Raw genomic sequence first — 15,563 nt, 5'->3', positions numbered from 1 at the left:
ATACTGTGGCTTGTGGAGCAAGTTTTTATTTTTATTTTCTTTTAGAAAAGAAAGTTAAATTGTTTAATTTTTGTCATGAGCTACCATACAATTTGAGTTTGTTTAGCTAGAGCTAGTTCTTCTTTTTCACATTTTCATTCTTCAATCATGTGATGCCAGTAAAGACATCCTTTCAATGACCAGTCTTACCTAGGCAGTATAGGTTCATTTTAGCAACTCTTAATTAAACAGGATTTGAAAAAAAAGCTGGGACATGTTCATAGACAGAAGTCAATGGGCCTCATTCACAAAACATGCCTATGATCAGCTTTGATTGTAAACTGTGCGTAAGGACGTTTCCACAAACATTTCCACATTGGTACAGTCAAAATCTATGTGTGTTTGGAAACATGTGTAAAGCTATACACATTAGAGATGTCTATTTATATTGCTTTATCATTTATCCAAAGTCAATTTAAGTAGTTACACCTCATATTAGCAACACAATTATAGACATAAATAGGCTATTGGTATTAACTGCATAAACTGACATACTTTAATAAGCTCAAATCTTTCTCTAGTTTCTATTTTTATTTTTCAATTCAGATTTAAATTTCAGTTTAGTTTTAGTTTTAAGAGCTGATTTGCTAAGTTTTTGTTTAGTTTTAATTTCTGTAAAAACTTTTCATTTTTATTTCAGTTTACAATGTTTATTCACACCTGTTTTCATCTTAGTTTTAGCAATAATAATGTTGTTGGGAACATGCAATTAATTTATTTTATTGATAAAAAGTGACGTTATATAAAGATGCACAAGTGCAATGTCAAACCCAACACTTTAGCAATGGAATATTTTGCAGCTTGTGGATGACTTGGCTTTCTCCTTGGGGAGAAAGCATGTCTTTAGGGACCACATAGATATGTTTGCAAAGAGCAAAGATTGGCTTATATTTGCACATGTCCCTGAAGTCGACATGCCTTTTATTGGATTGCTAGGGTGTTTCCTTACGCTAACCACATGAACAGGCACACACATCAAATTTACAAGCAATCAGGTTTCATCATCTCATATACCTGGGATGTGCACAAAAAGGTCGTGTTTTATGAATCCCACATTGGTTTTTTGCAGGAATGTCTTTCAAGAGCAAAAGTAAGAATACTTTAAGGAAACTTTTGTGAATGAGGCCCAATGTTCCCTAGCATCCAAAATGATAGAATGTTTATTGAATGTCATGTGCTAGTACAGTATGTGGTCACTATGAACTTCACAACAAAATATACTGTCGGCTTTGCCTGCATTTTAAATTCATTATTACAACAAATTGAGACCACCATGGAGGGTAAAACATATGTGACTCTAAAATAAAGTAAAAAATCTTTTGAATGTTGTGGATGATGCAGTGCACATTCAGCTAGAGAAATCAAGGAAACAAGGTAACAGAACTGAATTAAAACTTCAAGACAGCCTTCTACTTTGTCCTCAAAAACAATTTCAATCCTAACAAAAGACATCCTCTGTGTAATTGTGAATTGTCATCCCCAAACCAGAACAGCCTCATTCACAGGAGGGGACACAGTAATCGAGAAAGCACTTTTCAAACAAACTTCTAGAAAACTTCACCACATTGTTTGATGCTGGTTGAGGAAAAGCGATGGCAGGTCCTTCTCTTCGGCTGTCGTCAGAGCCTCTTGGACCTTCTGGACCATGGGTGGCAGAAGTTGATTTGCCTTGTTGCCTTTGACAGGTTTGTAATAAAGGCACAGAGTGAGACCTACCTTGACACAGCAATTTAGTCACTTGGCAGATGCTTTTAGCTAAAGTGCATTTAATGTGGTGGCAAAACACAGAGCGAGAGATAGGAAAGGTTACAATCAAACAAGTGCCTCTGTCAAGGTGTATGCCTCAAGACCCATGAAATAAAGGGAAAAAAGTTTCCCACATATTTTCCTAAATAGCATTCCCATCTAAAATCACATTAAACAAGAAATTCTCCCTATCCCAAATTTGAGCTTGCACAGACTGATTTGGAATAGGATACCTCAAGGCAACTGCATCAAACTTAGGAGGAGTTCAGGACCAGCCTCACAAATAGTATTTCTCTCAATTGATCAATATCGATTTCAAACAATTCAAGAAATATGTGTTCTGATCTAATTCAGACAATGACCAGGTCTGTTTAAAGGCCAATTTCAGGACACAAAGACTCTGTGTAGATTCAGTAGTGGCAACAGATTCAAAATGTCATCATTTTTTGTTTTCTTCAGTCTTAATCTTTTCTGAGTATCTTTATTCCCATGACAAGCAGCCATGGTAGTAGCAGATTGAACCACTTTGTGTGAAGTTTGGGAAACTTTTGCAGTTCATTGCAAAAGGCATATTCTGTAACTTTAAAAACTATGCTATATTGCTTAGAAAGTACCATAATAAAACTATAATAATAAAAAGCAATAACATATAGTTATAATAACATATAGATTTAGCAAAGTGCAGTGAGTTGTTTCAGGGGGAACTCTTGCCATGCACTGAATGATTTAGTACACAATTCAGCTTGCCAAACCCAACCTCATCTAAAATAAATATTATACTTTGGAAACATTATTTTAGCTATGCAAATTATATAATAAACAAATCTATGTGTTAATGTAAATTGTTCAGCATGTATTTTTCATGAACATTTTGAATAATTTATTATATTATTAATTTGGGATTTATAGTTAATTGGAAATTAAATATGCAAGATCCTTGTACATTATCCAGTATCCATGTGAGCAGAAACCTGGAAAATTACATTTTATTTTCTCTAGGCATTGTGCCTATTTGAAAAGGACCAACAGGACGTATAATTCTGAGGTTATATTGATGTCATACAATGCCTGTGTCAGGCCACATTTATGGTATTGTGTGCAGTTATGAGTACCACTCTATAAAAGATATATAGAAGCTCTTGAAAGGTACAAAGAGCAGCTAAAGAGCTTCCTGCAATGAAATTTAAGTAAGCTATGCTAAATATTAGCAAAAGTATACCAAGGCTGATTTGAGGTTTTTAAATTAAAAAGTGACAAAATAAAATGTCAAACAAAAGATTTTTAGGTTTAACTTCTTAAAGCAGAGCAAGGAGGCAAATATAAGGAAGCTTTGTGGCACAATTTTCAATGTGTAGAACAGCTGAGAAGTTCACAATGTGGAGACCACAAATAAAGTTTTTTTTCTTTCATGTTTTACTTTGCAAATTGTAAATTTAATTTCTTGGTCAGCCAGTATGTTAAAAAAAACAAGTAGAGTAGAGAATACATAACATTAGGTACAATCCAGAACTGAGTCAAGCAGCTCTGTATTTCTTAATCATTCCCTTCATTCTTCAAGATGAATGGTTGGGTTCTTAAAAGTTCAGGCGTATGTATTGTGGCACCAGGAAATGTGAGGCAGGAGAGAGGGCTGCTCCTGTGTTTTGCTTTGACACTAACCCCTGATCCAAATTCACCTCCTAATCACTCCCGCTCTGTTTTGAGTTACAAATAATTATGTCTCACAAATGTAAGGGCCAGGCACAAATGAGGGAAGGCGGGTCTGTAGGACACACTTTTGGTTTGCTCCGACAAATTGCAATTTACAGATCGGAATTTACAAAGAATGAATTATTATCAATAATAAATCATCACCACTTAAAATAATACGACTTAACAGCTGGGCACTGTGAGATACTTTGGGCTGCTATATTTGCATTACAAATAATGATTATCACTGCACTTTAATTGATGAAATTTGCATCATTTGAGATGGCACTTGTTTGTGAACAAGATAATACTGCGGTGACCATAATTGTGTTTTGGAAAGATATGACATGGCAGTCAAATTACATTTGAGTGTAGTTAGCTCTGTCATGCATTAACAGCTTGATAACGACAATAAGCAACACAAAGCTTGCTGGATCAGCACTTTAATTTACTCATTATTGAGCGAGAGTCAGAGGACCAAACAGCCACCACCCCCCCACTGAAAGTTCACTCAGTTCTGGGACAACCCTTATCAGTGATGATCATCACTGTAGGCTTTCCAGATGGTTCCTTGCAGCCTGCCATTGTGCCATTGTGGAGCATCCTGAGGGTCTATCATCATGCACCACCAAATGCCTGCCTGGAGCCCCTTCACTACCCTACACTGCTAGCCTGCTGGATGACCTCAGGCTTCCCCATCCGGTAGATGCTGTGTTCCCCACTACAGCAGTCCTTCCTGGGGCTGCCTTTCCTGCTTGCTACGAGGGTGGCTTCTCACTCTGCCCAGAAGGTCTGCTGAAAGCTGCTTCGCCACCTTGTCTTCCAGAGTCCCCTTCTGTGCATTCAGATATGGCCCAGCCAGATTCCTATCCAAAGGCTGATATGGGTTTTCCAGAGGAAGAAGTGGCCTACACAGCACTGCTGTGGCCCGCATTGGTGAGAGGGCAAGAGGTGATCATGGTGTTCCTGTTTTACCTTTGGGGATGGCTGTGGAGTCCCCAATGCCCCTGACTGGCACGTGTCTTTGCTGCAATTTCTCTTGGCTCGGGGCTCAGGGGGATGAAATGTGAGGCAGGAGAGAGGGCTGTTTCTATGTTTGCGATGATGGTGTTCGTTCATCGTCTCTAGTGCTTCATATACCTGGGAGGCCTGGACCACGGACATCGTCAGCCTCACTTCACAGGCAAGGTGGCAACAGTGGCTAAATAGGCAATCAGACTGCCCAGGGCCTCGTTATGGGGCTCTATAAAAGGAAATATCTCTGGGGACCCAAGAGAGTCCTTTATCTTTAGCCAGTTTGTGTGAATTTGCTGCCTGAACCTCAATCTCTTTTGTTTAGTCTTTTTTTATTTGGCAATGTTTTGGTTTTATATTATTGCCTTTTAATTTCTTTTCTTGTAGACCTGGGGGGTATTTCACGAAGCAGGATTAATGACTTAGCAGGATAACTGTGCTGAGTAAAACCCAGAACAGCTCTTTTTACTTCATTCCATGTTCTAGATTTTGGAGGGTTCTGGGTTTTACTCAGTGTAGTTATCCATCTATCTTTGCAATCCTGCTTTGTGAAACAGGGCCCGGTTCCTCTGTTTCTGAGTTAGTGCAGTGAATGAAGAGTGGTAAGCCAATAGTTTTCTTTCCTTTGTTTTGCCCATTTTCCAAATGACACAATGGCCAGCCCCAACACTGTGCCACAGTAACCATCGCTATTGTGTATTCATATTGTGAAGGATGTGCATTCATAGGCAGAAATGCCATCGATGCAGCTTGCAGTACATCATTAATAACCGAAAGACCTTTGAAGTTCCTGCATAAATGTCTAATTAGGTTTGGTAACCTTTAGGGAACTCAAGTGTATGAATACTAAGCAGAGCAAGAGGTCCTGTATTGCATGGGAACTATCTACTCAACATGTTTGAGAGAGCACTGACATTACACAGCATTATCCCAATATTAAAAAACAGCATGCAATTAATAAGCAGAAAGTCCTGATAATGGTCAATGCCCCATGCCAGCCCAATTTAACAGCTATTTATCCCTCTTATCTCTATGCTTAGTCAGTGGATGGATAATAAAATGTGATTATTTAAAAGCCTACAATTGATTGTGTATCTTATATCATCATGAAACAGGTTTTGGCCTTATGGATTCTTCACAGGTAGTTGGCAATCAATATAGACAACGCAGCATTAATACTGCATTCATCATAACTGTCGATATTAACTCTGACCAATATTTAATTCATTTCCTCACTACTTTTAGTATCCTACAGAATGCCCAATGTGACCTTGGATTTCATGGTATAACAAAGCATTCATACTAAATGTCAGGTCAATAAGTTTTACTGACGTTTTTTATAGATAAGATTTAGCTGACAATGCCATTTCAAATTTTTCCTCTGGATTCAGTTAGGATTCAGTTAAACCCACTAAGCTATTTTGTGGTGATTCAGTTTAACCAAATAGAACATTGCTGGATTAATTAATCACAGCACAGTATTGGAAAATATTTCCTTTCTTTTTTTCTTTAAATTTACCATAGGTGGAAGTAAGGTGATGCAGCTAGTAAATTGGGTGCCCTGGGTTGCATTTGGTTGTACACATAATAGTGCATATAAGCGTCAGCTGCTGAAATAAATGTGAAATCACTGCTTGCATGCTGAATTGTTTACAGGATGGATGGCAAACTATTGACCTCAACACGTTGAAGGTAAAGTGCAAGGACTGCTTCTTCTCTGTCAGTCTCATATATTTACACGACCGTGCTCTCTTTGTTCATTGTCAGAAGAATCTCGGGTCCATTCCAAAAGACCTGTTATTATTACATGGCACTACCTATTGGAACTGTCAGACCAAAGGTTATCAAAGTTGTTATTAGGTTGCCAAAGCTGTTATTAGCTAGTTAGCCAACATTGGTCGATTAGTTATTGCCATCTCTCCATTCACACCAAATGGTTTGCCAATTAATTCACACAATCTTTATTTTCAAGTGCATTATTAAAATGTTTGTAATGTTTTATATAAAGAACTTTTCGATTTTTACAAGAACTTTTACATTGTTCACTGAGGATAAAGTGGTTTGAAATATCAGAGTGCACCCATGATGATAAACTAGTGCTGTCATCTCAAGTGTACTTTGATATGCATTTTTTATTTGTTGATTTTATTGTTGCTGAACAATTCTATAGCCAGCCTTGAAGCTATACAATAAAGTTTTGAAGCCTGAAGCCATTTGGTACTTTTATTGTTATTGTTATAGCTACCATTATAGATCATGATCTGAATGGCCCTTAATGTTTTAGTTGACGCGTGTGGTTATCTGGGTCTCATCCTGAAAAGACCAAGGTCCAGTGGCAGCCGTCCTCCAAAGTGGCAAGACAGATTGATAACAAAACTTAGGAAGTAGTTAACTACTTCCCATACCTTGGGAATCCAGCATGGACTCAATGCCTGAGCTGCACCAGTGCAACATTGCCATGCCTCTGATTCTTTTTGAAGATTGTGACATGCACACCACGCTTCTGTGGCTAATGTATTTATTTTATTCATAATATTACATTATATTGCAGGCATTTAGCCAACATTATTCTCCAGAGCGACTTCCACAACTTTTTCACATAGTATTCACTTTGCATCCAAGTATACAGCTGGATATATACTGAAGCAATGCCGGTTAAGTACCTTGTTCAAGGGTACAACAGCAGTGTCCTACCCGAGAATCAAACCTCTGACCTTTAGGTTACAAAACCAGTTCCTTACACATTATACTACACTGCCTAATAATAATAATAATAGCATATGAGGGGAAGGGGCCATGCATCCCCTTTAGGCTATCCCTTACATACAGACTAGATAGCAACAAGAACTCGGTCAACCTTGGATTTGAACACTTCAAGGTTAAAAAAAAAATGATATACAGTATATTTCCAGATATCAGTGCTGACATTATCTTTACCAAATTTGCACTCATGTGGTCTTGGTCTGCTGATACAACTTAATCTGGGAAAGCTTTAGTAGTTTTTGTTAATCCTTCTATTTCAAATCCTCAATCAAATCTCCCTTAGTGTCATTTTGCTAAGCTTAAATAGATTAAGTGCCTTTAGTCTCCTCATAGCTTTTATATTTTCATAGTAGGAATCAATTTAATGGCTTTCCTTTAAATGTATATATAACTATCTTTCATTGTGTGGTGCCCAGATCTGCATATAATACTCTGAAAGGGGTCTGAAAAAGTGTGTGACATCTATATGTGCTCTTTTTGATTTATGTGTAATACATTTTTATATACAGTACATCCCAGCATTCTGCTTTGAAGTGATATTTTACTGCTACAGTGCAATGCTTAGGCACTGATAGACTGATCAGCTATTGTTCCAAACTGCTTTTCAGATTGAACATGTTCTAATTTTACTCCCCCTAATATAGTCAATCATGTCTTGTAGTTACATATGCCAGTTAGACAAGACAGTTGTCTGCAATTCAGTCATCCCACAGCAAGAGGTCAATAGTCCTTTAGTCAGTCAATTATCACATTGCCTATTCCCAGTAATCTACATCAATTGCCACTAATTAAGCAAGTTCAATGACTGACAGCTCTGTTCCCACACTGCTAGAAGCTGTTAGCGGTGGATAGAACCACGTATATTTTTATAGTGTTGAAGGTACGATGCTTTTCTCAATCCTGCCCTTCTTCAAGTAATGAGAAGTAGACATAAAAATACAATTAAATTATGCGCACAAAAACTGTGAAATGATTGCAATGAACTATATGGGTTGCAGCAGTGCAGGCTTATGAAAAATGAAAGGCTGAAACAGATGAATTCTGATGAAATCAATATGTAAGGTTTAAACTTTGATTAAATTTCATTATGGTCAGCTGTTTAACAGTCTCACATGTTTTAAGTGCTCCGGCACTTATGAAGTAACATTTCTTGGCAAAACATAGCACCCCCCACAGACCAAAGGAGGTCACTACATTACTATTGGTCCAATATTTACAAAACTTGGAGGATTGACACATCTTCATACTGTGCTTTGGCGTTTTGTGTGTGTGTGTGTGTGTGTGTGTGTGTGTGTGCATGCGTGTGTGAGTAGCACTGAGTAAAAATGAAATGAGATAACCTCCAGAAGTCATTTTCAGTCTCATTCAGGTAGGTGAGAAACGTGCACATGAGTATTTGTACTAATGGGATTGTGTCTGTCCATAAGATTCTGTGAGCGACCATGGAGTGTTTTCCTGCAAATTCTTACATGGGCCATGTTGACTCGAAGCACCTAGGTGTAATATTTTCTGTGCAGGCAAATCGAAGTATCACTGAAAAATGATTCACTTAATTATGAGCGTAATTTTATTGAGTTTATTGTCAAAACCATTGACGTCTGCTTTTTTCACATTTGAAGTTGTTTTTTCGGGTCATACTGACACAAAGACCAATTTATCCATCAATAAATTAAATATATAGCCCTAAAGTGAAACATGGAATACTGTACTTTTAAATGTAACAAATATAATTACATGGCAATGTGAAAATATGCTGTAGCTGAATGTCCTTTTAATAGTATATTTTGGAATAAATTAGTTATAAATGCATAGAATGTGCATATTACTGTAGGTTTCCATAAGTGTGCTATTTGGCAAAATGAAACTAGTCTTCTGAAGCCACATGTTGGCTGTCCATTCAAAGTCACTGCCTGAGCCATCTGGGCTTATTCCTGTGACCAGGTCCCCAACTGCAGAAAATGAGAAATCCATTTTGGTGCCAGCAACAATAATGAGCAGGCACATCTCTCCACATCAGTCTGTCAATTGTGGATGCTTTAACTCATTCAGAAAGTAGCGTCCATTCCGCCCATTCTCCATAAACAGCATTAACGTCAATCAAAATATTGACCGATCCAGTCACGGTTCAGGCTGGATGGGAGTGTGCTGATCCGTGCTAACACAGAGAGCACCCAAGTGTGGTCTTGCACTTAAGGAGCATAGGTTTAGGGACAGGTGTGTCCCTCAATGCCTCAAGTGTTTATGAAGATAAACGGGAGATGCCCATGGGGATCCGGAAAAGGGCTGGGCAATGACGGATTGTACATGTTAGACCGCTGCCCTCCTCAATGACAAGCTATCGCTGTGGCGATGGAACTCGCCTCAGTGGGAGGTTGTCACTGGTGATGACAAGCCGCAGGGACCGTGGAGCAGCTGGGTACAGCAATGAGCTTGGCGCTTCCTTCCCCTGGGGAACAGTGACTGACGCTGTGATTTACAGCCTGGGCCAGGGCAGGATTAAGCGCAGGGGTAAGAATGTGATTCCACTCAATACCTTGTTGCCATTTCATTTGTTGTACACTCTTGCCTCACATAAATGATAGCTGTTTGCATATGAAAAATGTATGTAAAACTGCCAAACGCTGCATTTTTGTCATAGCTGCACCTGATGATGAACGATGCCCTGACATGTTAAATCAAACATTATTTGCAATCCCTCACTGCATCTCAAAGGAATATTCACTGCAGTTCCCCTGGTCTCTCTTGCTGTTTTCATTCATTCAATATTAGCTTATTCCAGTATTCATTATAATTTAGGGCTCGGCTGGAAAAAAAAAAAGATGTTGCTAAAGGAAATCTAATTTCCAAAGTATGGTTTATGGTTTATATGTACACCTGAAAATGGCATTGAGACAATCTAACAAAAAGGTTTTTTGAAAAGAACTGCCCTTTGTAATAAATACAATAAAAGTTTCTCACTCGGGCCATCAAGTGCTTCTTGCTGAATCCCATCAATATTAAAATATTGAAAGCTGCACAACTGTATGAGCGCTAAAACCTACTCCTTAAAATGCATTATGTTTAGACACCCTCTATCCTCCCACTTTATTTTCAGTGAGACTTAGGGATTTACAATTTTATAATTTAGTTGCATATGATAGAAGGCAGCACAATAAGGCACTCAGCAATCACAAACGTAAGGTAATAATACGTAATAAGTACCACAAATGGAGCATCGCGTAGTTCTGGCAGGTCACGAGAGTCAAGCGCTCCGGCCGAATCAGCTGAGGGCTCAGCTGAGTGATGTTAGCCTATCACAGTACATTCACTAACAGGGCGGTCTACTTAAACAGCCTCCCTCTACTCATTCGGCTGCTCCTCCTGCATGCAAGCGCTGCACGTTGCTAGCTCAACAAATACGACACCAACCCGGAGATGCGACTATTGACAGTTATATCAATAACCGTATTTCTTACCTGGCTTAAATACACGATGTCCACCGCCGACCAAGACGAACATCTCTGGACAGAGGACGATGCCGTAGAGACGCAACCGCAACCAGACGGCACAACCAGACATGTCCAGGAAAAAAACTCCACTTCCGTCCGTAGGAGTTCCCGCCTGGCAACCCACAGCCCCTCCAACCGAAGCGCCTCCAACTGGCCGGTGGAGAAAATCCTGGAAGCCCTATTCCGACGTGGACTGCACCCTCCCCTCGGAGCCAGCCACAAAGAACTCTTCAGTTTCCTGATCGAGAAGGTTCCAGATCTGGATACGGCCACAGCCGCAGAAGGCCCTGCAGCCGCACCATCCGCCCCCAGGAAAGCTACAGCAAAACGCAAAAACTGCGCCCGCGCCCCCGAGTTCCCCGCTGCAGCCACCGCCCCCGCAAAAAGGGCAAGAACACAACAGCCGCCCGATCCAAATAAGCAAAACGAAGACCCAGTCCTGGCCGCCTTGCACAACATCCAATCCTCCCTCTCCCAGATGGACGTCCGGATCCAAGCACTAGAAGCTCCCTCTTCTACCTCAGATCCCCGATCCGCTACCTACTTCCAAGGGAACATCAGGCCCGACATCTCCCCGTCCGCCGTCGATGACGTCAGCTACGCGCCACCTCCTACCGTCATGGCACCGCGGAGGACGCTGGCTACTGCAGTCCCCGCGGCCCCGGCTGGGGTGCCCTTCATTCCGCCAGCGGCTGCCATCTCTCCCCAGCTGCGAGCTTCCATCCTGGCAGGTAATAACATTAACCTAGCAAAAATATTGCTGTGCTCAGAGACCAGTGACAATCGCATAATAGACTGCGGGGACGTTTCAGTACTGCTTAAAGATAGCGACCCCAGGCTTGCCAAAAGTCTGACTATGGCCGAATTTAATACAGCATTCGGAGTTTACAGAGACACAATATGCGAAATCAATCCCGAACGCAGGCAGGAACTGGACACTTACCTGTCTATTATTTCTGATTTAGCCATGTCGTACGGGGGGACCTTGTTTTATGAATATCATAAGTCCTTTTCCGCTAAAGCGGCTATGTACATTCAGCGTTTTAACCAGAGGCTTGAATGGTCCGTGGTCGATTTGGCCTTAATTAGTAGGCATTTCACGGGACATCGCCCCCTCTCCTGTACGGTGTGCGATTCATTTACCCACACCACCAGCTTCTGCCCCAAGGCGGCGTCACTGTTCCAACCCGCGGTCCAAAATAAAACAAAACACGAAGGAAGCGGGGAAATCAAGGTGAAGACCGCCCTTCAAACCCCGCTGTGCTATAAATTCAATGAAAATTTCTGCGCATTTCGTAACTGTAAATTCATACATGCTTGCAGCTACTGCGGAGACGGGCATCCCAGGTCTGTGTGCCCCAGGCGAATGCGCCTTGTAAACAAGAAAAAACATTAAAACCATCCACGCCTGTCAACATTCCAGAGCTGGGCAAAGCTCTGAAGCATCATCCCAACCGTTGTTTTGTCAATTATTTGATAACCGGGTTGATTCACGGGTTTTATGCTGGTTTATCCTTTCTCCCTAAAGCGTCCTATGTTTGCCCTAACCTTCGGTCTGCTCTACAGGAACCAGGAATAGTAGACGAACTGCTCTCACGAGAGTCCGAAAAAGGCTACATGATCGGTCCATTCGATAACTCGCCATTTCCGCTTTTTCGTATTAATCCCATAGGCGTGGCCACGCGTAAATACTCCGGGAAGAAACGCTTAATAATGGACTTATCGGCCCCTCACAACAATGACATCCTTTCTATTAATAGTCTCATTCCATCGCAACAATTTTCACTATACTACGCCACAGTAGATCACGCTATCGAATTCATAAAAAAAGCCGGTAAAGGCGCCTGGCTCGGTAAAGCCGACATAACGGACGCTTTTAAAATCATGCCTCTTCATCCCTCTCAGTGGCATTTATTCGGCGTAATGTGGCGTCAAAAAATGTATTTCGCGGTCAGGCTCACCTTTGGTTGTCGCAGCAGCCCTCGAATATTCGATACATTATCAGAAGCACTTTGCTGGATACTTTTAAACAACTGTAAACTACCTTTCGTTTTACACCTACTAGACGATTTCCTAGTAGTAGATTTCCCCCATTCCCAGCCAGATCGCTGCATTACAGCTTTAAAAAACACATTTAAGGAACTGGGCGTTCCCCTATCGGAGGAAAAAACTAAAGGCCCCGCTAAAACCATCGAGTTTTTGGGCATTATCCTGGATAGTGACCTCATGCAGGCTTCCCTGCCATTGGAAAAATTGGTCCGCATTCGCGAAGCTATTAAATCTGCGGCGGACGCGGAATCTCTTTCAAAAAAGGAGTTGCTCTCATTACTCGGGCATTTTAATTTCGCAACGCGAATAATCCCTCAGGGACGTTCCTTTATCTCCAGACTCCTCGACCTTTCAAAAACCGCAAATAACTTGCACGATAATATCACCTTGGACGCAGGTTGCAGATCCGACCTGCGATTTTGGTCTAGGCTATGCGACAATTGGAACGGTATCTCGTTCTTCCATAATGACCAGGTAGAAACATCAGCCACCCTTAAGTTTTTTACCGACGCAGCACCTTCAATCGGTTTCGGGGGTTTCTTCAATAATCAGTGGTTCGCAGACGCATGGCCTAAAGAGCTGCAGTCAATGACTTTAAATGCCCACTCTACAGCACTGCTCGAATTATACCCCATAGTCGTCGCATGTATCATTTGGGGAAGCCTCTGGCCAAGGAAACAAATTTTAGCCTATTGCGATAATGAGGCAACGGTGAAGATAATTAACAAAGGGCGTTCATTCGTCCCTCTCATCAATAGGTTAGTTAGACGCCTCACTTGGATCTGCGTCACGAATAATTTCACGCTCCGCGCCGTTCACATACCAGGCCTCAATAATCGAATTGCTGACTCCTTGTCCCGATTTAAATTCCAGGAGTTCCGAATCCTGTGTCCAGACGCCGCACCTTCCAGCCTGCCATGCCCAACCTTCAACCAAACGGTGCTAGACTAAATGCCTCCCTGCAAACATATCTGTCTTCCGCCTCCCACTACATGAGATCAGGATTGGCCAAATCTACATTAAAAATGTACGATTCGGCATGGTATCACTTCTCCTCCTTCTGCGCCGCATTTTCAGTAGCCGTTTCGCCCATCAATATATCAATCGTCTGCGCCTTCGTAGTTCACTGTTTTGAATCTAGAAAAATGCAGCCTTCCTCCATCAAGACACTCGTAGCAGGAATCCAATTCCATTTAAGATGTATGGATCCCTCGGTTGGTAGCCTGCTCGGGAATCCATCCCTTCGTCTGCTCTTCAATGGCTTGATGAAAAGAAGCCCTGAAAGCATAGACAAACGTCTCCCCCTCACTATCTCACTAACTCACAAACTGGTATCGCACTTAAGACAAGGGTGTTTTAATCCTTACACAGATTCACTTTTAGAGGCGGTATTTCTGACTGCCTTTTACGGCTTTCTTAGATGTGGGGAATACACCACTCGCACTGAGAATTTCGACCCGTCCATCGATCTCACATACTCAAATTTATCTTTTGGTTCACAGTATTTTATTATTCACCTCAAACGCTCAAAAACCGACAAAAATGCTAAAGGAACTCCCATCATTATTGCGCAAACTGGCACTGTTTTTGTCCCTTCTCTTCCATGGCACGGTACCTGCGGTGGCGTACCCACGCGAGCCCGGACGAGCCTCTCTTCGCCACCGACAAAGGGAACGCCATGACGAGATCATGGTTTGCTGCCCGCCTTCGGCTAGTTTGCCAATCCTGCGATCTCTCTCCGGAGCTATACACCGCCCACTCCTTCCGCATCGGGGCATCGACGACAGCTGCTGCGCTCGCCCCAGTCTCCACTCTGAAAGCCATGGGGCGCTGGTCCTCTGATGCTTACGAACGTTATATTCGTCCGGGCGTGGACGAAATAATTTCAGTTCAAAAAGCTATGAGCTCAGCTGCATAGAGTAAAGCATTCAGTTTCGTCATACGTCTAATAATAAATGTTTCGTAAGTCCGGCAACGAGTGAGAATTCATTTACACTGATGCAGGTAGTAGCATATTTCCCCCGGTTAATCCAAATCGTGGCGCTCGAGGGGAAATACCGACAGCGTCGGTACACATAGCCTAATATTACATCTCACGTAGCATGTTCCCCTGGTTTATTAATTAATAATACATCTAAGTATTGGCTTCAGGGGAACGTCCAACATGCGTTGGTACACATAACCACTGATCCATTATAAAAAATAAAAAAAATAAAAAAAAATATAGACGGCCTCAAACCGAAGGGCTTGACTGGACGAAGGGCTTCCTCCAGGTGGTCGTACACATAGTCAAAAAAAAAAAAAAAAATAGACGGCCTCAAACCGAAGGGCTTGACTGGACGAAGGGCTTCCTCCAGGTGGTCGTACACATAGTCATCACGTCATCATTGAACACGTGCTTCACATCACTGCTCTTACTGCTGCTGCACTATGGCTCCTACGCTGCTGCGTTACTGCCACCACGCTCCTGCTGCTGCTACTACTGGCCTATGCAACGAGTGAGGATTCATTTACACTGACGTAGTCAGTAGTATATTTCCCCCGGTTAATTCCAATCGTGGCGCTCGAGGGGAAATACCGACAGCGTCGGTACACATAGCCTAATATCATACCACATAGTATGTTCCTTGGGGTTATTAATTAATATTACATCTAAGTATTGGCCTCAAGGGAATGTCCAACATGCGTTGGTACACATAACCACTGATCCATGTAAAAACATAGACGGCCTCAAGCCGAAAGGCTCGACTGGACGAAGGGCTTCCTCCAGGTGGT

General features: G+C 41.7%; 1 protein-coding gene across 1 annotated transcript; it reads left to right on the top strand.

The window, feature by feature from the left end:
* The first annotated feature begins 11,193 nt into the window (after window positions 1-11,193).
* On the top strand, window positions 11,194-15,079 carry LOC118225046. The gene is made up of 2 exons (XM_035413053.1): window positions 11,194-11,470; window positions 13,662-15,079. The coding sequence occupies exons 1-2, from the start codon at window positions 11,218-11,220 to the stop codon at window positions 14,468-14,470; spliced, it is 1,062 nt and encodes a 353-aa protein (XP_035268944.1). The 5' UTR covers window positions 11,194-11,217; the 3' UTR covers window positions 14,471-15,079.
* Window positions 15,080-15,563: the final 484 nt, after the last annotated feature.

Source organism: Anguilla anguilla, chromosome 4 (assembly GCF_013347855.1).
Source record: "Anguilla anguilla isolate fAngAng1 chromosome 4, fAngAng1.pri, whole genome shotgun sequence".
NCBI classification, from domain to species: domain Eukaryota; kingdom Metazoa; phylum Chordata; class Actinopteri; order Anguilliformes; family Anguillidae; genus Anguilla; species Anguilla anguilla.
This window is presented reverse-complemented; position numbering and strand designations above follow the sequence as displayed.